General features: G+C 38.9%; 1 protein-coding gene across 1 annotated transcript in view; it reads right to left on the reverse strand.

The window, feature by feature from the left end:
• LOC139368797 (IQ motif and SEC7 domain-containing protein 1-like) overlaps window positions 1-27735 on the reverse strand; it is a 242159-nt gene that overhangs the window by 147738 nt on the left and 66686 nt on the right. Inside the window, exon 3 of the mRNA XM_071108149.1 lies at window positions 27464-27571. Coding sequence (XP_070964250.1) covers window positions 27464-27571 — 108 coding nt within the window. The remainder of the gene's footprint in view (window positions 1-27463; window positions 27572-27735) is intronic.

Genomic DNA, 27735 nt, shown 5'->3' on the forward strand with positions numbered 1-27735 from the left:
ACTACGAGAGCAGCCAGACAGATGCATGCAAATGCACGCACACGCACAAACGTAAACACGCAAACACACACACTCTATTCCGGTGGCCATGAAAGGGGACCTGATTAACCCCAATAAGGGGACATCATTCAGAGCACAACCTGTCCTCACATGTCAGTTTCCTATCCACAAGCCCAATTTATCTGTCATAAGCCTTGTAGTCCCATTCATCAGAGATCCATACTTTTAGTTCCAGTGATCCAGCTTTCAGCACAGCGTAGAGGCTATAAATAACTTCTACAGAACGTGATGACGAAACAGAAGCCCCGAACATTAAAGGACATCCAGAGCTTTCCCATGAGCTCCCACACACAAAAAATATATGTTGATTCAATGTACAATTGTAAGGCAACCAGCTGCAACAGGATTGCTCAATAAAATTGTCACACAAACCTTTTGTTGTGAGTTTGCTCAACAACATTTTCGTTGATGGCCCTCAACCTTTGCCTCTTCCGAGTCCGTACGGGAGTTGTAGAGATTGGACAGCATGAAATTGGGGAGAAACAGGGTATAAAAACTCAGCAAAAAAAGAAACGGCCCTTTTCAGGTCCCGGTCTTTCAAAGATCATTCGTAAAAATCCAAATAACTTCACAGATCTTCATTGTAAAGCGTTTAAACACTGTTTCCCATGCTTGTTCAATGAACCATAAACAATTAATGAACATGCACCTGTGGAACGGTCATTAAGACACTAACAGCTTACAGACGGTAGGCAATTAAGGTCACAGTTATGAAAACATAGGACACTAAAGAGGCCTTTCTACTGACTGAAAAACACCAAAAGAAAGATGCCCAGGGTCCCAGCTCATCTGCGTGAACTCGCTTTAGGCATGCTGCAAGGAGGCATGAGGACTGCAGATGTGGCCAGGGCAATAAATTGCAATGTCCGTACTGTGAGACGCCTAAGACAGCGCTACAGGGAGACAGGGCGGACAGCTGATCGTCCTCGCAGTGGCAGACCACGTGTAACAACACCTTCACAGGATCGGTACATCCAAACATCACACCTGCGGGACAGGTCCAGGATGGCAACAACAACTGCCCGAGTTACACCAGGAACGCACAATCCCTCCATTAGTGCTCGGACTGTCAAAAATAGGCTGAGAGAGGCTGGAATGAGGGCTTGTAGGCCTGTTGTAAGGCAGGTCCTCACCAGACATCACCGGCAACAACGTCGCCTATGGGCGCAAACCCACCGTCGCTGGACCAGACAGGACTGGCAAAAAGTGCTCTTCACTGACGAGTCGCGGTTTTGTCTCACCAGGGGTGATGGTTGGATTCGCATTTATTGTCGAAGGAATGAGCGTTACACCGAGGCCTGTACTCTGGAGCGGGATCGATTTGGAGGTGGAGGGTCCGTCATGGTCTGGGTCGGTGTGGCACAGCATCATCGGACTGAGCTTGTTGTCATTGCAGGCAATCTCAATGCTGTGCGTTACAGGGAAGACATCCTCCTCCCTCATGTGGTACCCTTCCTGCAGGCTCATCCTGACATGCCCCTCCAGCATGACAATGCCACCAGCCATACTGCAAGTGCTGTGCGTGATTTCCTGCATGACAGGAATGTCAGTGTCCTGCCATGGCCAGCGAAGAACCCAGATCTCAATCCCATTGAGCACATCTGGGACCTGTTGGATCGGTGCGTGAGGGATAGGGCCATTCCCACCAGAAATGTCAGGGAACGTGCAGGTGACTTGGTGGAAGAGTGGGGTAACACCTCACAGCATGAACTGGCAAATCTGGTGCAGTCCATGAGGAGGAGATGCACTGCAGTACTTAATACAGCTGGTGGCCACACCAGATACTGACTGTTACTTTTTGAGCCCCCTTATGTTCAGGGACACATTGTTCAATTTCTGTTAGTCACATGTCTGTGGAACTTGTTCAGTTTATGTCTCAGGTGTTGAATCTTGCTATGTTCATACAAATATTTACACATGTTAAGTTTGCTGAAAATATATGCATTTGACAGTGAGAGGACGTCAAAAGTTTGGACATTGAAGGGTTTTTCTTTTGACTATTTTCTACGTTGTTGAAAAATAGTGAAGACATCAAAACTATGAAATAACACATATGGAATCATGTAGTAACCAAAAAAGTTTTAAATATTTGAGATTTGAGATTCTTCAAATAGCCCTTTGCCTTTAATTGTTTTTGAATTTTTATTTAAATGTAACTTTTATTCAACTAGGTAAGTCAGTTAAAAACTAATTCTTATTTACAATGATGTTAAACAAATCAATTAATATTTTATATTTAAGATTCTTCAAAGTAGCCACCCTTTGCCTTTGACAGTTTTGCACATTCTTGGCATTCTCTCAACCAACTTCATGAGGAATGCTTTTCCAACAGTCTTGAAGTTCCCAGATACGCTGAGCACTTGTTGGTTGCTTTTCCTTCCCTCTGCGATCCAACTCATCCCAAACCATCTCAATTGGGCTGAGGTCGGGTGATTGTGGAGGCCAGATTATCTGATGCAGCACTCAATCTCCCTCCTTGGTCAAATAGCCCTTACACAGCCTGGAGGTGTGTTTTGGTTCATTGTATTGTTGAAAAACAAATGATAGTCCCGCAAGAAAAGTGAGGACAAATTTGTATTTGTTTACGACTGAATTTGACCAACCAACCAATCAGGCTAGATTGTTGTATGATGGTTAAATATGTTACATGAAATAGCTGTGCGAATATCATGCATAAACTTAATTTCATGTTTTTTCTTTGTCATGTCTCAGGAAGAACAGACCACACAACACCCGCGTACTGTCTGCTGGTCAGTCAGCTGAATTAAGGTAGACAGATGGAGAGTGGAGCATGGCAGAGTTTGAAGGTGAGCCATCCCAGAAAGACATGGACTGACTAACATAGTTCTACATCTTACAATGTTCTCGAGGATTTTGATGCATATAACCATTGCTAATACACCACACTGACTCCTCAGATGCAGCTGCACATCGGTATTGGACAGAAAGACAGGCAAAAGACTTGACACTCCAGACAGAGCAAAGGAACAGAACATAAAAAAGTGAAGTTGTTTTATAAATGTAAACAAATCCATACATATTTTAGTGTGAGCGTTTTTAGCTTTGAGATTCCAGTGTTCAAGACCATTTGTTTACTGGGCAGAATGACTTATTGTCTCCTGTAATTTCACAGGCTCTGTCTGATCGGTCAAAATAACTCTTTGCTGAAGAGAAGTAGCGATTTGCGGAGGGAACTAAACACATGAGGTCTGATGTGTAGACAGACTCAGAAGACCAGGATGAATTTTTAATAACCTCCCCACCCTGGCGCTGCCCTTAGTTTGAGGACCGGATTGTGTCAGCAAACCGGAAATGAAGGGCCAAGCTCGCTTAATTGGGAATAAAAGCGCTGTCAGAACGAAAACCGTAGCAACCATCCATGTCCACGGCAGCCCTACCATAACGTCTGATGCAATAGACCACACACAATCACCTGAGTTCGGAGTTAAATTAGACATTCACCCATGTTTCCCAAACGTAAAATGTCAAACTGTTTAAGGTTAAGTTTAGGCATTAATTCAGAATTTGTAAGGTAAGGCTCAAGGTTTGGAATAGGCTTAAAACTAAAATTCAAAAACTCTTTATCGCTAGATTCAAACATGCAACCTTTGGTACCAGGAGGCAGATGCTTATGCCCATTTCCCATCCCGGTCCACAACACCCTCGCAAAACCAAAACCTACTTGAAGGTAGCAGTGCTCATAGTTGCCCCTTGTGGCCAGTTTCCACGTCATCTCCTGACGTCTGACATGGTCCTCAGACATGTCAAATACTGACTTCTATCACAGTTGACTTGGCTGTGAGAAGAGCTTGGAAGTTTTAGTTTTGTTATTTCCTTACTGTTTTTTGGAAGGGTGTCAGGGAATATATTTTCTACTTATGTCGTACACGTCTTTTTACAAACGTTTTTATAACAGAGGCTGTGACAATGGTGAGGTGTGCATGTCAGGATAAATTAATGCCATGTCTCAGACTGGACACACTAGTCTCCACCGAGCGTTGTCAACACCCTATGGATCCCCTTATCCAACAGTCGGTGGAGAAACCAGCTTTGGAGTATTCAGAGATAAATCACCTAAGTTCTTCCGACTGGCATGGAAGTGGCTAGTCTTCAGGGGCCGGTTGCACCAGTTGGTTGTAAGTGGGTCATAGATCAACGTCCGGCGTGAAATATGCTCTATGCTGGACCTAAAAATTATACCTGTTGCATCACCTGGGTGTAAGCCCTTCTATGAGCTACTCCTGAGTGGATATTTTATGCCTAGTAGGGAGGAGTAAGGTGTTACATTGGGATAACCATTATGATACACACAGAAAATAGCAATAATAGCTAACAAAATGGCTATATGGACTATCTGAGTTGATCTTTGTATTTCTGCACTGTCTCTATGCACACTCACAAGGCCCTACATACTACGCACACTGATAATCCAACACATATATACTGAACAAAAACATAAAAGCAACAAACAATTTCAAAGATTTTACAGAGTTACAGTTCATAGAAGGAAATCAGTCAATTGAAATACACTTATTAGATCCTAATCTATGGATTTCGCATGAGTGTGTAGGGGCGCAGCCATGGGTGGGCCTGGGAGAGCACTGGAGAGCCGGGTATAGGCCCACCCATTGGGGAGCCATGCCCAGCCAATCAGAATTACTTTTCCCCACCAAAGGGCTTTATTACAGACTTAAATAGTCTCTGCCTTCAGTACCTAAAATGTATTAAATAAAACATTTTCCTAAGCAATCTACACAATATCCCATAATGACAAAGCGAAAACAGGTTTAGACATTTTTGCAAATTTATTTTTAAAAGCAGAAATAACTTATTTACATAACTATTCAGACGCTTTGCTATGAGACTTGAAATTGAGCTCAGGTGCATCATGTTTCCATTGATCATCCTTGAGCTGTTTCTACAACTTGATTGGAGTCAGCCTGTGGTAAATTCAATTGATTGGATATGATTTGGAAAGGCATACACCTGTCTATATAAGATCCCACAGTTGACAGTGCATGTCAGAGCAAAAACCAAGCCGTGAAGTCGAAGGAATTGGCTGTAGAGCCAGGATTCTGTCGAGGCACAGATCTGGACAAGGGTACAAAAATGTCTACAACATTGAAGGACCACAAGAACACAGTGGCCTAGAAGTTTGGAACCACCAAGACTATTCCTAGAGCTGGCCGCCCAGCCAAACCCGATGGTCACTCTGACCAAGCTCCAGAGTTCCTCTGTGGAGATGGGAGAACCTTCCAGAAGGACAACCATCTCTGCAGCATTCCACCAATCAGGCCTTTATGGTAAAGTGGCCAGGCAGAAGTCACTCCTCAGTAAAAGGCACATGACAACCCACTTGGAGTTTGCCAAAAGGCACCTAAAGACTCTCAGAGCATTAGAAACAAGATTCTCTGGTCTGATGAAACCAAGATTGAACTATTTTGCATGAATACCAAGCATCACGTCCAGAGGAAACCTGGTATCATCCCTACAATGAAGCATGATGGTGGCAGCATCATGGTGTGGGTATGTTTTTCAGCAGCAGAGACTGGGAGACTAGTCAGGAACGAGGCAAAGATGAATGGAGCAAAGTACAGAGAGATCATTGATGAAATCCTGCTCCAGAGCGCTCAGAACTTCAGACTGGGTTCACTTTCCAACAGCACTCAGCCAAGACAACGCAGGAGTGGCTTCGGGACAAGTCTGCTTTGTCATTATGGGGTATTGTGTGTAGATTGACAAGGGAAAAAAACAATTTAATAATTTTAGAACACGGCTGTAACGTAACAAAATGTGGAAAAAAGTCAACGGGTCTGAATATTTTCCGAAGGCAATATACATTTATACTGACACTACACACACCCACTCACATACAATCATGAGATATGCTGCTGCTACTCTGTTTATCAAATATCCTGATGCCTAGTCACCTTACCCTTACAGTATACATATCTACCTCTATCAAGCAAGTGTCCCTGCACATGGTAACTATGGTACTGGAAGTGACCCTGTAAATAGTTTGCTTACTTAATAGTGTTCTTTTTATTTCTTATTGTGTTTTTGTTCTACCTTGTTATTTTTAGTATTACATTGTTATTGATTAAGCCATTGTTGGGGTTAGAGCTTGCAAGAAAGGCTTTACACTGTACTTGTGCATGTGACATTAAAACTAGTATTTTTTAAAAGAATGAGTCTCGAGTTGCCTATATGACTGAGTCAATAGCAAAATACACTTAATTTAAGCTACATTATAACATACTTTATGTGTCTGATCAGTGATGGATCAGCAAACAAATAGATGAGCTCCTACCTTCCCTTGTTAGCCCAGCCAGAGATCAAACAACCAAATATATCCTACAGATTCACATTGATTATGAGACAAGTCGAGGGCTTTTGGTCTGGATATAGGCTATATGCCAGTGAATTGCAAACGAATCCCCATTTTTTATACTAGGCTAGATAGTCTGACATGCAAGAAAGATGTTCTTATTAGTGCTAATGAGTAAACTAGAGTAAAGATTATCATCATGAGCACTCACCTCAACATAGCTAAGATTTTTCTAGCCTAACTGTAACACAATCCAAACGAAGATTCAGTGAATACAAATATCTGCCATTGATTCATGTATTAATAGGAGTCCACATGCTTGTCTTAAAAGGGCGTTTCCCCAATCAAAACGGTGCTGAAATTATAGTTGACTACACTCGGCTACTGCGTTAAATTATTTCAAATGGTTGGATGACTGAGTTTCAGTAAGTACATTTTTTTATACATGCCTTCAATGGCATTAGCCTACTTGTTCCAATAACTGTTGTCATTCAGTGATATTCATTCCCACGGTAATAATTTATTGATCCATCCAGTTTTGGTTAAGAAAATATGAATGCATAGTGGTGGGCTTTGTGAAGTGATGGGCGAAGTGATGGGCGAAGTGATGGGCAACGTGACATGCCTCTCAAACTTTAGAATTTCCCCGAAGATGTTAACAGCCTAGTAACGGGCACTGCCTAGCAACTATCATTACGAAGCATCAAATCTCATGAATACGCATTGCTTACAACTAATCTTATTTTTGGTTGGTGCAACAGGTGTAAATTCTGATAACAAATTTGGACGTAGCTACGCCTGACCTAGCATTTAAGATCATCTTTCTTTACGTGCAACTGGTGCAACCGGTCCCAGAGGTGTAAGGATAATTGGGGGTCTGAAACTAGGGTATTTGGTGCAGTGTATTGAACTGTCAAGTGGAGTTAAGCGAGGTTGTCCACTGTCCCCGTATCTATTTATTATGGCCATCAAAATGTTAGCTATTAAAGTCAGATCTAACAATAATATCAAGGGGTTAAAAATACAGGGCTTAAAACCTAGTGTCAACATATGCTGACAATCTGCAATCTGGATCCCCAAAATCTTATTTATGATCTAAATCATGTCTCTTACCTCTCAGAACACAAGCCTAATTATGTATATTACGTATTGGATCGTTAAAATATACAACTTTTACATTACCCTGTAGTTTACCATTGAACTGGTCTGATGGTTAAGTAGACATGCTTGGTATTCAAATCACTAAATAAATATACTCACTACAACAACTTTCAATAGAAATTTGGCAAAAATAGACAAGATCTTGCAACTATGGTGAGATAAATACCTGTCTATTTATGGTAAAATGACACTGATTAACTCTTTAGTCATATCACAGTTTACTTATATTGCTGCCTACTCCAGACGACTCATTTTTCTAATTATATGAGAAAAAAAAAAAACATTTTATTTGGAATGGCAAGCCAGGCAAAATAAGACATGATTATTTATAAAAATGAATATGAGTTTGGGTGGCAAACATTATTAAAATCTCTCACTGAAAGCTTCAGTCATACAAAAGTTATACTTAAACCCAAACTGGTTCTCCAGCAGATTAGTAAGAATGACTCACCCGCTGTTCATAAATTGTCTTTATCCAGATTACAACATAAAATGTTCAGTTAATTTAAAATGAAAACTCATTCAAAAAGTATTTCATTTTCTAAAACAATCACTACAAAGCTGGTTAGAATTTAAATGTCATCCTCCTGTAAAGCCAGGCAAAATATTACAACAAATATTATGATTAAACTGAGTGAAATAGAGAAAGAGCATAATGAGGGAGGGAGAGCGAGCAAGAGGGAGACATTTTTACATTTTAGTTATTTAGCAAATGCTCTGATACAGAGTGACTTACAGTTAGTGTATTCATCTTATTAAGATAGCTAGGTGGGACAACCACATATCCCAGTCATCATAAGAACATGCTTCACAATAAAGCAGCTATCAGCAAAGTCAGAGCTCGAAAGGGGGATGTTTACTTTTTAGTTTAATTGTTGTTTTTTGGGGGTGGGGAGGGGGTGCTGATAGTGTTTAGTTAGTGTTTAAAGAGGTAGATGTTTTCGGAAGATGGGCAGGGACTCTGCTGTCCTAGCTTCAGGGGTAAGTAGGTTCAACCATTGGGGTGCCAGGACAGAGAAGAGCTTGGACTGGGCTGAGCAGGAGCTGTCCTCCCCTGGGTAGGGCCAAGAGACCAGATGTGGCAGAACGGGATAGAGAGATGCATAGAATTACAGAGAGAGATAGTGAGGGAGGGAGACAGAGGGAGATTGAGCCTACAGTATATCCTGAGCCAGACCAGGCAGCCCTGAGCTCTACAGGCTGAGGGAGAGAGAAGCTAAATCCTGGGGTGGTGCTGGAAATTATGAACATGAAGTTGACATTTTTTTTTAAATGTCATTTTAAAGCATGCTCTCTGTCCACATGTTTATAGGGTAGAAAGCATGAGTTTTTACTCACCAATGTAACAACACAATGTGGTGAAAGACTTAGTAACTTAGTTGTAGTCACAATCTGGTTACCTACAAGTACAAACATATTTATGTTTTGGGGTTATTACGTTTTTATTAATTTATTTCTGGAAATCTTCTAAACTACCCACAATGCACTATTTTTCAACATCATATGGAGAATCTACTCTGCGCTACCGAGTTCGTATGCTAGCTCAGGAGCTAGCCCAATCTAGCTAATGTTAGCTAGCATGTAATTACATTTCAGACCAAGTGTTGGCGGTGGCGAACTACAATCCACCAATCATGAGGTAGTGTGATGTAAACAATGAATAGATGGGGCACGTGCGGCCATGCTGCATTCTCATCCATATATTTATATGTACATATTCTTATTCATCCCTTTACATTTGTGTGTATAAGGTAGTTGTGAATTTGTTAGATTACTTGTTAGATACTGATACTGCACTGTCAGAACTAGAAGCACAAGCATTTCGCTACACTTGCATTAACATCTGCTAACCATGTGCAGGCTGTGTTATGTAGTGGGAACCCGTTAGCATGGCAGGCTGGTGCCTTCTTGCCGTGGGTAAAAAAAATGAACTAGAAAATCATACCTGCTTGCTCTAATTGTGTAGTACCCAGTCTATTTTCGGCATGTTCTCTGTGAAGTAGGCTATGAGAGTTTTGTAACTTTTCCACCTTGGCTTAGTGCTAGCGGCTAGCTGACTGATATCTGTAATCTATCTATCTATTTTTTACATAATTTTTTGCTTATTTGGCTATTGGATTTCCCTCACTCTCCCTCGCCGGTGTTGTGCTAGTTATGTTTGTGGTGGTTGGCTAGGCTAATAGCTTGTTGGCTAAATAACTAACGTTAGCTGGCTGGCTAGCTTGCTGGCTAAGATAAAGAATGTTTGTTATATGCAGTTAACTGGTTAGATAGCGTTATGTATTTTTAGTGAGGTGTAACTTTGCATTGGGACTTTTGATGCAAATAATAATGCAAATCCATATGTTACATGTGGTTACATTTATGCTACCTACCCTTTAACGGCTTAGTGATAAATGATAGTGTTGCATGGTATACTGAAACTTCTGTTCTTTTCCGATGCAAGAACATTTAAAAAATGGTTCAGTACTAGATTTCTATCAGATGTGTCTCATGGATCAAGCCTGTCTATCAGCACAGCCAATCCCTTGTTATAACGCGCACTGTGGCTGCTCCACTTACTCACTGCTAGCCTGCACTGGGAGTCTGGGCTGCATCATGTTAGCTCCCCACTCATGCTGAAGTTGCACAGAGTTAACACACCTGAATAATGCCACACAGCATGTAGAAATTTGGAAACTGTTAATTACTGTTTGCAAAAACAATGTCCTTACAGGCTAGAACACTTTACAATTGAAGATGATACCGGTAGCTTCCAGTTTTGTAGGCTAACTTTCCCTGTTAGCTGACAGCTAAAGCTAACATCAATTCACTACCCTAGTATATAGTTTGTGATAATATGCAAACCATAACTCTAAATATGCTGATTTCAAAGCTGACTGCCACCAAAAACTTGATTAATTCACTTATTCGGTCTCTCTCACATCTCTCTCAAAGATTATCTATTGCCCCAGCGAACAGTCTGACTGTGTTCTGATGGGCCACGGCGCTCTTGCCTTGTGAATGACATCATTACTGGTTAAAGGTTGTTTAGTCCCAAATGGATGGGAAACAGATTGTTTGTCATCAGTAGGCCCATGAAATCAGCCAAAACAAGCTCAATAACTCACTGCATGCACACACTCATATTGAATATGCCTTCACCTATATTGTGGATAGGCCAAGCTACATCTTGATTCACCCTGTTAATCAATAGAGATTGCCCATTCTAATTACCATTACGTTATGTAGTTTGAATGGTAAAAACAAAGACAAAGGGATTGTATGCTTGTATAATTGATTCGTTAATGCACACAGCGTCTTCAGTGCCCTCTTGACTTATTCCACATTTTCTTGTGTTACAGCCTGAACTAAAAATTTATTAAATACTTTTTTTTCTCACCAATCTACACACAATACTAGACAGCCATTTTCATGCCTTGCCATAGATTTTCAAGTCCATTTAAGTCAAAACTGTAACTAGGCCACTCAGGAACATTCAATGTTGTCTTGGTAAGCAATCCAGTATATATTTGGCTTTGTGTTTTAGGTTATTGTCCTGCTGAAAGGTGAATTTGAGTCCCAGTGTCTGTTGCAAAGCAGACAGCCATATTTTCCTCTAGGATTTTGCCTGTGCTTAGTTCTATTCTGCTTATTTTTATTTAAAAAAAACTCCTAGTCCTTGACGATGACAAGAATACCCATAACATGATGCAGCCCCTACCATGCTTGAAAATATGAAGTGGTACTCCGTGATGTGTTGTGTTTGCCCCAAACATAACACTTTGTAATTTATTTGCCACATTTTTTGCTGTTTTACTTTAGTACCTTGTTGCAAACAGTATCCATGTTTTGGAATGTTTTTATTCTGTACAGGCTTCCTCCTTTTCTCACTGTCATTTAGGTTGGTATTTTTGGAGCAACTACAATGTTGTTGATCCATCCTCATTTTTCTCCTACCACAGCCATTTAAACTCTGTAACTGTTTTAAAGTCACTATTGACCTCAGTGAAATTCCTGAGCAGTTTCCTTCTTCTTCGGCAACTGAGTTAGGAAGGACGCCTGTATCTTTGTAGTGACTGGGTGTATTGATACACCATCCAAAGTGTAATAATAACTTCACCAAATTCAAAGTGATATTCAATGTCTGCTTTTTAGGTGCCCTTCTTTGTAAGGCATTGGAAAACCTCCCTGGTCATTGTGGTTGAATCTGTGTTTGAAATTCACTGCTCTATTGAGGGACCTTACAGATAATTGTATGTGTGGGGTACAGAGATAATGTAGTCATTAAAAAAATATGTTAAACACAATTATTGCACATAGAGTGAGTCCATGCAAACCTATGTGACTTGTTTTTTATGTGACTTGTCTAAAAACATCATTTCACTTTGACATTATGGGGTACTGTGTGTAGACCAGTGACACAAAATGTAATTGTAATCCATTTTTAATTCAGGCTGTAACAAAGCAAAATGTGTGAATACGGTGTGAATACTTTCTGAAGGCAAAAATATATAATGTAATGGTATTGAACTCAAAAGATGCCCAACGATTGAACAGAGCATTCGCTGAGTTGATCTATCTGGATCAAGTGCCATTCTGTGACTTTGGCTAATATGCCTTCTTTTCTTGCTGAGGTATCATTTGGGTATGGTTTTGGTATTGAGTATCCTGATGGTATCGAGTATTGTGATACTAAACCTGATATCAGTATCGTGACAACACTATAAATTAAGTTAGGTTATTTTCCTATTGATGAGACTAACTACAATCGTTCACAACACATACACAGTAGTGTGCTTTTCCCTTTCAAGTTTCTCTGCAGTGAGATGCCTTTAAATATTTCATCCCCTTGGCTGATAAATCGTATAGAGCAATTACTCTGTCACAGAATAAGCTGCAATCCACTGTCCCCGTTGGGCTGGCTCCCTGCTCCACTTTCTCTCTAAGTCTCAACAAGCAGGCAGTAAAAACACTGCTCTTATTGCACACTTCAACAGACTTGAACAGACTTTACCAATTTGCATTTTGGGGGGACAAACCTCTGACAAAAAACAAAGAAAGAGCTTTAATGTAACACAGATCATAATAGAGGATGAGTCACTGTTGTTCTAGCGACACGTGTAATAACACAGTCAGGATTGGAAGTGTTAGTCATGGGATGAAGATTTTCTCCCCTGGAGTATTCCAGCGTGGTCAGGAAGGATCAGTACAGCGGAGAGGGCAGAGAAGTGAGAGAGAGGAAGAGGAGAAAAAATGGAGAGGAGAGGGATAAAGAAAATGGAGAGAGGGGGGAATAAAGGAGAGAATAGAGTTGAAGTTAAGGAGAGAGCGAAATTAGAGGGACTGTTGAAATCAGCTGGGTAGTCAGCCCATTTATCAGACATGAAGACTTTTCCTGTCTACAGATTCCATGAGTCAAGACTTTATTTTAATTTGAGGACCAAAGAGTGCAATGGAACTCTTTTAATGGGGCTCAGTACAGGTACTAATTCAGATGCACAAGCAGTCACTGACAGAGTCATTGATTTAAGGGTCTTTGATCATTATAACTACTAGAACAAGACAGGGCTGTCTTTACTTTCAGAGAATTTTAAGACAAAGTTGACTATTTTTACCATCAGATAATGAGGTGCAGTAATCAAAGAAAATATTTTGGAAGGTACAAATAGTTGGACAGTGATAAAAAGGCTGACTGTATATCCAGGTGTAGTACCTCACATGTTGTATCGGTGAATAAAACATTTATGCCCCCCAAAAATTGCCTCGTGAGCACAATTAACATTGGGAAGGTTCATGACCAGGCAGTTCCTTCTCCAAGGTTAATCGGCATGCTTTGTTGGTCCCACCACATTAAACATCAACAGTAGCAGCAGATTCAACAAACCTAGCAAAGCCATTGGTCCTACAGACCTCCCCATGAAATAGACCTACTACCCAGATACAGGCAGATATAGGACCCATACAGGGCCCTGAAACATAGCCTTAACATACAGTATCTTGGCTACTGCTTAGAAATCACAAAAGGAAGAGAGGGTCATGCCTCAATTCTAACAGAAATAGAGGATTTGTTTTGTATATGAGAGGGAAAGAAAGAGGCAGAGAAACAGAGAGAAAATAGTTCTTCCCTGGGGGTATGTTTGTGTTATTAGAGTTTCTTATATTAACGGTGTTGTTCACCTGGAATGTGACGGCTACTCTTCAGAGATTGCTCCATTTTGCTTTACAAGCACCACGAGGGAGACAATCTTTGTCTATAATGCTGCCTCGGTATTGACTGCTTTATCTAACATCGTCGCTTAAGGCCAAAGTTGCACCGTCAACAATTCCGAACATCCCATGTACTTAACAGTTTAAACTGCACAAAACAATTTAAACTTAAGCAGTTTCTACGACATGTTCTGTATGTGTGTGAAAAATACAACAACATCAAAACCAGTTTAAAACAGCATCACAACCTGTGTGTAATACTGAAAGTACTCACAGAAAAACATCCAGTACTGCTTTTCAGCTGAACATTAGCATACAGGCAAATATCAATAAATGAAAAAATGATTCAGCATGCTAAAAGCGATGAAACAGCAGCTCATATATGAAATCCCACACTAATAATATTTCATCTCTTCTTCTCCAATACTGAACGTGCACACACACAGAAATACTGCCAGTACACACACACACAAACACGCACAGGCATGAAGATAATTCACTCTTTGTAATATGGGCCTCCTACAGGCCTAACGTGTCACCGACGAGAATCATTATAAAATAAATAGAAATTGTTTGACAACCCTTCGCCTTAGCTTCTGGAGTAAATGGCAGTTTTTCATTTTACCCATAAACTAATCTGTTACATTAACCTTGAGTGTGACTAACTGTGCCTTTGTGTTGTGGTATAATGATTTTTTAAATACTTTTTTCAGGCATGGAGGACAAAGGCAACCTCACAAAACATAAAGAAGAGCCAAAACTAAAGTGATATGTCCAAGCACCAGAAAACATATATATATATATATATATATATATATATATACATACATACATACATACATACATACATACATACATACATACATACAGTTGAAGTCAGAAGTTTACATACACTTAATTTGGAGTCATTAAAACTCGTTTTTCAACCATTCCACAATTCGGTTAGGACTACTACTTTGTGCATGACATAAGCAATTTTTCCAACAATTGTTTGCAGACAGATGATTTAACTTGTAATTCACTGTATCACAATTCCAATGGATTAGAAGTTTACATACACTAAGTTGACTGTGCCTTTAAACAGCTTGGACAATTCCAGAAAATGATGTCATGGCTTTAGAAGCTACTGATAGGCTAATTGACATAATTTGAGTCAATTGGAGGTGTACCTGTTGATGTATTTCAAGGCCTACCTTCAAACTCAGTGCCTCTTCACTTGACATCGTGGGAAAATCAAAAGAAATCAGCAAAGACAACAGTTAAAAAATGGTAGCCCTCCACAAGTCTGGTTCATCCTTGGGAGAAATTTCTAAACGCCTGAAGGTACCACGTTCATCTGTACAAACAATAGTTCGCAAGTATAAACACCATGGGACCACGCAGCCGTCATACCGCTCAGGAAGGAGACGCGTTCTGTCTCCTAGAGATGAACGTACTTTGGTGAGAAAAGTGCAAATCAATCTCAGAACAACAGAAAAGGACCTTGTGAAGATGCTTGCGCATACAGGTACAAAAGTATCTATATCCACAGTAAAACAAGTCCTATAGCGACATAACCTGAAAGGCTGCTCAGCAAGGAAGAAGCCACTGCTCCAAAACCGCCATTAAAAAGAAAGATCATACTTTAATCCTAGTAAAAAGTCCCTGTCTTAGGTCAGTTAGGATCACCACTTTATTTTAAGAATGTGAAATGTCATAATGATAGTAGAGAGAATGATTTATCTCAGCTTTTATTTCGTTCATCACATTCCCAGTGGGTCAGAAGTTCCAATACACTCAATTATTATTTGGAAGCAATGCCTTGAAATTGTTTAACTTGGGTCAAACGTTTCGGGTAGCCTTCCACAAGCTTCCCACAATAAGTTGGGTGAATTTTGTTCCATTCTGCCTGACAGAGCTGGTGTAACTGAGTCAGGTTTGTTGGCCTCCTAGCTCGCACATGCTTTTTCAGTTCTGCCCACAAATTTTCTATAGGACAACTTAGTGTATGTAAACTTCTGACCCACTGGAATTGTGATACAGTGAATTATAAATGGAATAATTTGTCTGTAAACAATTGTTGGAAAAATTACTTGTGTCATGAACACAGTAGATGTCCTAACCGACTTCCCAAAACTATAGTTTGTTAACACGAAATTTGTGGAGTGGTTGAAAAACGAGTTTTAATGACTCCAACCTAAGTGCCATATATATATGTGTATATATATATATATATATATATGTGTATATATATATATATATATATATGTGTATGTATATATATATATATATATATATATATATATATATATATATGTGTATATATATATATATATGTGTATATATATATATATATATATATATATATATGTATATATAAAATATGTGTATATATATATATATGTGTATATATATATATATATATATATATGTAAACTTCCGACTTCAACTGTATACATATATATATACATATACATATATATATATATATACATATATATATATATATATATATATACATATATATGTATATATATATATATATATATATATATATATATACATATATATATATATATATGTATATATATATATATATATATATATATATGTGTGTGTGTGTGTGTATATATATATATATATATATATATATATATACATATACACACACACACACACATATATACACACACATATATACACACACACACACACACACACACACTAGAGGTCGAACAATTATGATTTTTCAACGCCGATACTGATTATTGGAGGACCCAAAAAAAGCAGATACCGATTAATCGGCCGATTTATTTTATTTGTAATAATAACAATTACAACAATACTGAATGAACACTTATTTTAACTTAATATAATAAACTAATAAAATCTATTTAGCCTCAAATAAATAATGAAACATGTTCAATTTGGTTTAAATAATGCAAAAACAAAAAACAAAGTGTTGGAGAAGAAAGTAAAAGTGCTATATGTACAATGTAAGAAAGCTAATGTTTCAGTTCCTTGCTCAGAACATGAGAACATATGAAAGTTGGTGGTTCCTTTAAACATGAGTCTTCAATATTACCAGGTAAGAAGTTTTAGGTTGTAGTTATTATAGGAATCATAGGACTATTTATCTATCTACCATTTGTATTCCCTATACCTTTGACTATTGGATGTTCTTATAGGCACTTTAGTATTGCCAGTGTAACAGTATAGCTTCCGTCCCTCTCCTCACCCCTACCTGGGCTCGAACCAGGAACACATCGACAACAGCCACCCTCGAAGCAGCGCTACCCATGCAGAGCAAGGGGAACAACTACTCCAAGTCTCAGAGCGAGTGATGTTTGAAACGCTATTATTTTTTTTCCTAATTTTGTCTGTCATAGTTGAAGTGTACCTATGATGAAAATTACAGGCGTCGCTCATCTTTTTAAGTGGGAGAACTTGCAAAATTGGTGGCTGAATAAATAATTTTTTGCCCCACTGTATACATACACATACCTATATAGATACATACTTTTTAAAAGAATACACCTTTATTATTATTCCCCGCAAACCCTACCACCGATCACCCCAATTGGAGTAAACGAATAAACACTTTTACCTTCAATTTATACATCTTATACACATTTTACAGACACAGTCTATTTTACAACAGTTATTTTTTGTTTGTTTTTAGTCCTTCCTCTATTTCTGATGTCCATCCAGTTTGATTTCTATTTGTAACAGTGCTATTTGACAAAAGTTCTGAACCTATATACATTTTATAGACCCCGTATGTTTTACATGTTTTATCTTGTTATTAGTCCCACCCTTCAGCTCCATTCAACCTCTCACATCTATCTCTCAACATCATCCATTTTGGATTTCTATTTGCCATATATTTTTCAACTGTGCTGTGATCCTTCAGAAACGAATTGAACATTTATATTCTCATAGCTTCTATGGATTGTAAATTAAAAATACATGTTTTTGCTAAAAAATATATATATATTATTGATTAATTGACTATGAGTTTTCAAATCACCCAGTATTGCAGCGTTAGTTCTAGGCAAATGCTGCAATTCTTCAGCCATTCCTGGACCTGTGACCAAAAATGAGCTACATATGGAAAATACCAAAATAAATGATCCAATGACTCTGCCTCCTCACAGCAGAATCTGCAGAGCTGGGAAGATTGTATTCCCCATATATATAACATTCTATTGTTTGCAAGAATTTTGTATAGTAATTTTGCATCCGGCGTTGTTTTGCGAATCAATTCATAAACCATGTGCCATGGAATCGGTACATAGAAAATCTCTTCCCAACTATTTTGCAAATTATATGGCACAGCTGTCAGTTTTTTGGTCCTTAAATGAAATTGGTATATGTTTTTATTCATCACACTTTTCTTTAACCATTTATGTTCTTTAATACAGGGCCGACATACAAGTTCCTTACTTTTTCCCCCTTCTACTCCCCCTCTTCCATTTTTGTGGTAATGCTGCAATTAATTGGTTGTGATTTTGGGTAGGGCAGACATTTCCATATGTCTGTGTTAGCTGCATGTGTGACATAACTCCACCAGTCCTATTTATGATATCATTCACAAAAATTATACCTTTTTTAAACATTTCTTCGAAAAATCGTTTTTTTAATCAATTAGTATATTTGAATTTAACCACAATATTTGCTGTAATATTTGTTCTGTCTTTTCTGGTGGATTAAACTGAAATTGCAACTAAGGCTTGTTTAAAAAAAGAAAGATATTTTGGAGATGATTTCCTTTTCAAACAATCGAAAGTAGGCCGGTGTAATCTGAATAAAGGGAAAAAGGCACTTCTTGAACATAGGATGAGACATTTGTACCAATTTACTAGAGAACCAGTTTGGATTTAAGTATAACGTTTGTATGACTGATGCCTTTAGTGAGAGGTCTAATGCTTTAATATTGAATCATTTCTGCCCTCCAAATTCATATTCGTTATATAAATAGGCCCTTTTAATTTTATCTGACTTGCCGTTCCAAATAAAATTGAATATTTTATGTTCATATAATTTAAAAAGCATGTCACTAGGTGTAGGCAAAACCATAAGCAAATAGGTAAACTGTGATATGACTAAAGAGTTAAATCAGGGTGATTTTTCCATGGTAGCAAGATTTGATCTATTTTTGCTAACTTTCTATAAAAATTTATTGGAGTGAGATCATTTCTTTCTTTTGGGATTTGTATACCGAGTATGTCCACATCTCCGTCAGACCATTTTATTGGTAAACTACATGGCTATGTAAAATTTGCATTTTTTTGTGATCCAATATGTAATATAGTAAATACACTTATCATAATTTGGTATTAATCCAGAGAGAATAGCAAAAGTATCTAGATCCTCTGAGGCCATGGAGAGACTCTAATTGTGGTTTTAAAAGAAAACATGAATCATCAGCGTACAATGACACCTTAGTTTTTTAGCCACGGATTTCTAATCCCTTAATATTATTATTTGATCTAATCTTAACAGCTAACATTTCGATGGCAATAATAAATAGATATGCCGATAGTGGACAACCTTGTTTTACTCCTCTAGAGAGTTTAACATTTTCTGAGATGTAGCCATTATTTACCATTTTACACTATTACTATACATAACTTTAACCCATTTTATAATAGATTTCCCAAAATTGAAATATTCTAGGCATTTATATATAAACTCCAGTCGTACTTTATCAAAAGCCTTTTCAAAATCAGCTATGAAAACCAGGCCTGGTGTCCCCGATATTTCATAGTATTCTATTGTTTCCAGTACTTCTCTTATATTATCTCCAATGTATCGTCCGTGTAAAAAACCTGTCTGATTAGGATGAATAATATCTGACAATACTTTTTTAATTCTATGTGCCAAGCATTTTGCTAGGATTTTTGCATCACAACACTGAAGTGTAAGAGGTTTCCACATTTTTAAATGGACTGGGTCTTTATATATACCACTTGGGTTCTGTTTCAGTAATAATGATATCAGACCTTCTTGTTGCGTGTCGGATAATCTACCATTTATATACAGTGGGGAGAACAAGTATTTGATACACTGCTGATTTTGCAGGTTTTCCTACTTACAAAGCATGTAGAGGTCTGTAATGTTTACCACAGGTACACTTCAACTGTGAGAGACGGAATCTAAAACAAAAATCCAGAAAATCACATTGTATGATTTTTAAGTAATTAATTTGCATTTTATTGCATGACATAATATTTGGTACAGATACCTTTGTTTGCAATTACAGAGATCATACGTTTCCTGTAGTTCTTGACCAGGTTTGCACACACTGCAGCAGGGATTTTGGCACACTCCTCCATACAGACCTTCTCCAGATCCTTCAGGTTTCGGGGCTGTCGCTGGGCATTACGGACTTTCAGCTCCCTCCAAAAATGTTCTATTGGGTTCAGGTCTGGAGACTGGCTAGGCCACTCCAGGACCTAGAGATGCTTCTTACGGAGCCACTCCTTAGTTGCCCTGGCTGTGTGTTTCGGGTCGTTGTCATGCTGGAAGACCCAGCCATGACCAATCTTCAATGCTCTTACTGAGGGAAGGAGGTTGTTGGCCAAGATCTCGCGATACATGGCCCCATCCATCCTCCCCTCAATACGGTGCAGTCGTCCTGTCCCCTTTGCAGAAAAGCATCCCCAAAGAATGATGTTTCCACCTCCATGCTTCACGGTTGGGATGGTGTTCTTGGGGTTGTACTCATCCTTCTTCCTCCAAACACGGCGAGTGGAGTTTAGACCAAAAAGCTCTATTTTTGTCTCATCAGACCACATGACCTTCTCCCATTCCTCCTCTTGATTATCCAAATGGTCATTGGCAAACTTCAGACGGGCCTGGACATGCGCTGGCTTGAGCAGGGGGACCTTGCGTGCGCTGCAGGATTTTAATCCATGACGGCGTAGTGCTTTACTAATGGTTTTCTTTGAGACTGTGGTCCCAGCTCTCTTCAGATCATTGACCAGGTCCTAGTTGTAGTTCTGGGCTGATCCCTCACCATCCTCATGATCATTGATGCCCCACGAGGTGAGATCTTGCATGGAGCCCCAGACCGAGGGTGATTGACCGTCATCTTGAACTTCTTCCATTTTCTAATAATTGCGCCAACAGTTGTTGCCTTCTCACCAAGCTGCTTGCCTATTGTCCTGTAGCCCATCCCAGCCTTGTGCAGGTCTACAATTTATCCCTGATGTCCTTACACAGCTCTCTGGTCTTGGCCATTGTGGAGAGGTTGGAGTCTGCTTGATTGAGTGTGTGGACAGGTGTCTTTTATATAGGTAAGGAGTTCAAACGGGTGCAGTTAATTCAGGTAATGAGTGGAGAACAGGAGGGCTTCTTAAAGAAAAACTAACAGGTCTGTGAGAGCCGGAATTCTTACTGGTTGGTAGGTGATCAAATACTTACGTCATGCAATAAAATGCAAATTAATTACTTAAAAATCATACAATATGATTTTCTGGATTTTTGTTTTAGATTCTGTCTCTCACAGTTGAAGTGTACCTATGATAAAAAATTACAGACCTCTACATGCTTTGTAAGTAGGAAAACCTGCAAAATCGGAAGTGTATCAAATACTTGTTCTCCCCACTGTACGAGTGGTTAAAACATGCTAATAATGGTCCTTTGAGTATATCAAAAAAAGTTTTGTATTCTTCCACTGGTATGCCATCCAGCCCTGGAGTTTTGCCATCCTTAAAGGCCCCAATTGCATCAAGCAGCTGTAATTTGGCCTTCACATGAGTCTTTCTGTACAGATGTTAATTTTACAATATTATTAGGAAAAAAATCCATACAATTAGTTTCAGTTAGTGGAGATGGAGGAGCCTGAAATGAAAACATATTCTTAAAGTACTTTACTTCCTCTTTCAAAATATATTTTGGTGAATCATGCGTGACTCCATCATTTGTAACAAGTTTTAATACATTTTTTGGGGAAGCATTTCTATATTGAAGATTGAAAAAGAATTTGGTGCATTTTTCCCCATATTCCATCCAGTTAGCTTTATTTTTATAATATATTACACTGGATCTTTCTTGAATAAGTTCCTCCATTTATTTTTTTCCCCCTCTAACTTATTCTGTGCCTCTATGGTACCGTTTTTATTGCTATCTAACTGTACTGTTAGTTCTTCAATTTCCTTTGTTAATATGGACTCTTTTGATCTAAATTGCTTTTGTTTTATAGATGAGAACTGAATTGCATTGCCTCTAAAGGCACATTTAAAAGTGTCCCATACAGTAAGGGGATCTGCTGTACCTATGTTATATAGGAAAAAGTCAGTTCTAAATTATTCTGCCCTAGATCTAAACAATTTATCATCTAGTAGGCTTTGATTAAATTTCCAATATCCTCGCCCACGTGGAAATTCTATAAGAGTAATATATATGCCAATTATGTGATGATCCAACCGCATTCTGTCCCCTATCAACACTTTTTAAACTTTTGGTGTCAGAGAGAATGGCATAAGAAAGTAGTCAAGACGACTAGCTTGATTAAGCCTCCGCCATGTATATCTCACTAGGTCAGGGTATTTAAGTCTCCATATATCCACTAATTCCAATATATCCATGACATTCATGATTTCCTTAAGTGCCTGAGGGTGATAGTTTGTAGTGTGATTTCCTTTCCGGTCCATAGAAGTATTTAAGACCGTATTAAAATATCCCACCACAATAATAGAGTCTAGTGTTGCTTGTAGAGTTGATAAATTCTTATAAATATTTTCAAAGAAGCTTGTATCATCATTATTCGGATCGTATAAGTTAATAAGCCATATCTGTTTATTGTCCAATAACATATTTAAAATCCATCTACCTTGATAATCTGTTTGGACAATTTGCACATTTGGATCAAAATTACTGTTAATTAAAACCATCCCCCCTTTTGAATTTCTTTGCCCATGGGAGAAATATATTTCGCCCCCCCAGTTCTTTTTCCACAAAACTTAATCTAAAATTGTTGAATGGGTTTCCTGTAAACAATAGATATTATATTCCTTCTCTTTTAGCCAGGTAAATACTGATCGTCTTTTCTTATTATCTGCTAGGTCATTACAATTGTAACTGGCTATACTTATTTCACCATTTACCATAATGAGACACAATTTTCAATTATATTTATCAAAATATATGTTTGTAAACGTACCATTAAAAAGTAACATGATGATTGAGTGTCTATATAAAGTGGGGCAAAAAAGTATTTAGTCAGCCACCAATTGTGCAAGTTCTCCCACTTAAAAATATGAGAGGCCTGTAATTTTCATCATAGGTACACTTCAACTATGACATACAAAATGAGAAGAAAAATCCAGAAAATCACATTGTAGGATTTTTTATGAATTTATTTGCAAATTATGGTGGAAAATAAGTATTTGGTTACCTACAAACAAGCAAGATTTCTGGCTCTCACAGACCTTATCAGTATAAAAGACACCCGTCCACAACCTCAAACAGTCACACTCCAAACTCCACTATGGCCAAGACCAAAGAGCTGTCAAGGGACACCAGAAACAAAATGGTAGACCTGCACCAGGCTGGGAAGGCTGAATCTGCAATAGGTAAGCAGCTTGGTTTGAAGAAATCAACTGTGGGAGCAATTATTAGGAAATGGAAGACATACAAGACCACTGATAATCTCCCTCGATCTGGGGCTCCACGCAAGATCTCACCCCGTGGGGTCAAAATGATCACAAGAACGGAGAGCAAAAATCCCAGATCCACACGGGGGGACCTAGTGAATGACCTGCAGCGAGCTGGGACCAAAGTAACAAAGCCTACCATCAGTAACACACTACGCCGCCAGGGACTCAAATCCTGCAGTGCCAGACGTGTCCCCCTGCTTAAGCCAGTACATGTCCAGGCCCGTCTGAAGTTTGCTAGAGAGCATTTGGATGACCCAGAAAAAGATTGGGAGAATGTCATATGGTCAGATGAAACCAAAATATAACTTTTTGGTAAAAACTCAACTCGTCGTGTTTGGAGGACAAAGAATGCTGAGTTCCATCCAAAGAACACCATACCTACTGTGAAGCATGGGGGTGGAAACATCATGCTTTGGGGCTGTTTTTCTGCAAAGGGACCAAGACGACTGATCCGTGTAAAGGAAAGAATGAATGTGGCCATGTATCGTGAGATTTTGAGTGAAAACCTCCTTCCATCAGCAAGGGCATTGAAGATGAAACATGGCTGGGTCTTTCAGCATGACAATGATCCCAAACACACCGCCCGGGCAATGAAGGAGTGGCTTCGTAAGAAGCATTTCACAAGGTCCTGGAGTGGCCTAGCCAGTCTCCAGATCTCAACCCCATAGAAAATCTTTGGAGGGAGTTGAAAGTCCATGTTGCCCAGCAACAGCCCCAAAACATCACTGCTCTAGAGGAGATCTGCATGGAGGAATGGGCCAAAATACCAGCAACAGTGTGTGAAAACCTTGTGAAGACTTACAAAAAACGTTTGACTGTCATTGCCATCAAAGGGTATATAACAAAGTATTGAGATAAACTTTTGTTATTGACCAAATACTTATTTTCCACTATAATTTGCAAATAAATTCATTAAAAATCCTACAATGTGATTTTCTGGATATTTTTTCTCATTTTGTCTGTCATAGTTGAAGTGTACCTATGATGAAAATTACAGGCCTCTCTCATCTTTTTAAGTGAGAGAACCTGCACAATTGGTGGCTGACGAAAATACTTTTTTGCCCCACTGTATATGTGAAGATATATACAAAAGCTTCTTTTTTTAAATGTTATTGTTACAATCCATAACCGGGCTAGAATTTGTTTCATTATTTTCCTTGTCTATAAGAACTTTGTCATTTTTAAAATAGCCATGGAGTAGTCTTTGTGTCTCTGAACAACTGGTTATCAATATATAGTTTATCAACGACGAGAGCTATTTTCTTTGAAAATTGGATACAGAACTTTACGCCGTTCTGCAATTTCCTTTGGAAACTGGTCATTCATGCCAATTTTGGTCCCAGCAAATATTTTACCCAGGCTTTTAACCATTACTTTATCTTTAAATGAAGCAAATTTGGCAACGATTGGGCGTTCATACCTCTGCCCTCTGTCCGAAGCGGTGTACACGTTCAAGTTGGATTTTGTCGATAGCTTCGCGTGGGATCTGAAGCGCTGTAAGGAGGAACTCTCTAACTACAGATTCAGGAACTTCTCCTTCTTTCTCCTGGATTCCTGTAAGTACCAGATTCTCTCTCATGGATCTAGTTTGTATGTCCAGTAAGGCTTCTCTCAGAACGGTGTTCTCCTTGTTATTTTCATTCACTTCGATTTCAATCTTATTGACTGTCCCTTTTAACTTGTTTGTTTCCTTCTCCAATGTCGCAGCTTTTTCATCACTCATCTCGAGGCTTGCCTTCAACTCTTTTATATCCTTACTAACTAATTCAAGTATACCCAGTTTGTCATTTATTGATTTTAAAAGATCGGTTTCGACCTTTACCATTCCTGGTGGTGAAAATATTAAATCGTCTGTGTCTGTAGAAGAGTCACGTTTTCGTTTTGGAATCGGTTCCCCTGTCTTGCTCTCCGTCATGTTTGGGTGTTGCTTGTTTTTGTAATATTTGTCGATAAATGTCTCTAGTCTTAAAATTTGTTTTGTGTTATTATCCAGATTGAAGGTTATCATCCACCAGATTGTGTAGTGCTAATATTTAGTCTAACTTGCCGATATTGAATATTACATTTTATCTTGAGGTGCTCTACATAACTTCCTTCAGTCCACCATTACCTGATTTCTGCCGTATCTCTCTGTCGGCCCAAACTGTTGCATATACCCTGACTCTGCGTGCAATGAATGCAAGAGAAGTGACACAATTTCACCCGGTTAATATTGCCTGCTAACCTGGATTTCTTTTAGCTAAATATGCAGGTTTAAAAATATATACTTCTGTGTATTGAATTTAAGAAAGGCATTGATGTTTATGGTTAGCTACACGTTGGAGCAACGACAGTCCTTTTTTGCGAATACGCACCGCATCGATTATATGCAACGCAGGACACGCTAGATAAACTAGTAATATCATCAACCATGTGTAGTTATAACTAGTGATTATGATTGATTCATTTATTGTTTTTTATAAGATAAGTTTAATGCTAGCTAGCAACTTACCTTGGCTTCTTACTGCATTCGCGTAACAGGCAGTTTCCTTGTGGAGTGCAACGAGAGGCAGGTGGTTAGAGCGTTGGACTAGTTAACTGTAAGGTTGCAAGATTGAATCACCGAGCTGACAAGGTAAAAATATGTTGTTCTGCCCCTGAACAAGGCAGTTAACCCACCGTTCCTAAGTCGTCATTGAAAATAAGAATGTGTTCTTAACTGACTTGCCTAGTTAAATAAAGATTAAATAAAAGGTGTAAAAAACATGTATATATATTTTTTAAATCGGCCAAATCGCTGTCCACAAATACTGATTTCCGATTGTTATGAAAACTTGAAATCGGCCCTAATTATTTGGCCATTCCGATTAATCGGTCGACCGCTAACACACACACACACACACACACACACACACACATATATATATATATATCAAATACTGAGCTGTAGTAATTAACACTTGGTAATAATGTTAATACATTTAATGTAATAACCACCTGGGGGCTAAATTAACATAGCAGCCAACTATAACAAATCAGTAAATTGTCCAAATAAATAACCAATGTGTTGGGGGCATATTGGAGCACTGTGCTGTCTCGTCAGTCAAATGATTGGTAACTAGGGGATAATTATGCTAATGAGTCTGGGAGATGATGAAGCACAAACGATAACAGAGCTGCCAATCCAGCCTTTCACACTTCAATCACATGGCTGTCATAACCCACTTCACCTATTAGCTCCTAAATGTCTTCCTGAAACAAACATGGGGTAAAGCCCACAGTTGTTACGGGTGATCTGACATACTAATTTACCCAGTACGTTCACCATCATCTCTTCTGTACGACTTCATAGAACCCTGTGGCATTTAAATAAATGACACACTTCATGACATCTTCACAATTTATTCCCATCTAAAATATCAGATACTCATATCCCAGGTCTCTCTCTCCCTCATTTCCATATACCACAGCTGTTACATATTTTGGAAATAAGCCTGGTATGAGTTTGGGGGATATTTCTGGCCTGTAATGAGGAGGGTAGGCTATGGGGTGGGAACTCATTGCTATTTGATGATGAAGCACAGCGCAATGAAGAGGCGTTGAAACCCCCATCAACCTTTTGAAGCTGTGTGTGTGTGTGTGTGTGTTATTTGTGCCCTAATCTCGCCCATCTCGTTTGTTGAGAAGCTCTCAGGCTCCAGACCATTCTTGGCTAATGCATAAGAGATAGAGGCAGGTATTATACAGCAACATGATATCTCATTAGCAGGATGCCCGTTATGAATGTCAACATTAGAATGAGTATAGAGAAAAAACAGACATGTCCCCAGATAGATGCTGTGTCACAACCAGCTCACTAGAATATGCCTGTAAAGATTCAAACATGGTGCAACATATCTACCAGAAAGCCAATGTATTGGGAACTGTGCTCACATCAGCAACATAATCACATCAAACACTAGGCCATCTTGAGCTTGAAGGGTCTTATTGTGATTAAAGACAAACAAAATATTTCAGTGCTATCATGCTTTAGGGCTCCATATAGCTACACTGAAAACACTTGACACATACACACCCGGACAACAATAACATGTTACTGTACCCAAAAGAGGCGGACTTCCACTTGCGGCAGGGGAAACTTCTCCTGCAGCCGGCCGATATCAGACTGGAAGGGCTCTCTGTGACGTCGGTGGGCAGAGAGGCATGTCTCCTACAGAGAAACAGAGAGGAACAGAACACAGTCATCACCTGACTGGATATACTGGAGTCACAGAGAGCCCTGACACTGAACTGGTTAATGTTAGTGTGAGTGTTGAGTGCCTTAGGATTGTTCCCCAGGAGACAAGAAGACCTTTTAGAGATGGAAAAATGGCA

Source organism: Oncorhynchus clarkii, chromosome 16 (genome assembly GCF_045791955.1).
Source record: "Oncorhynchus clarkii lewisi isolate Uvic-CL-2024 chromosome 16, UVic_Ocla_1.0, whole genome shotgun sequence".
NCBI lineage: Eukaryota > Metazoa > Chordata > Actinopteri > Salmoniformes > Salmonidae > Oncorhynchus > Oncorhynchus clarkii.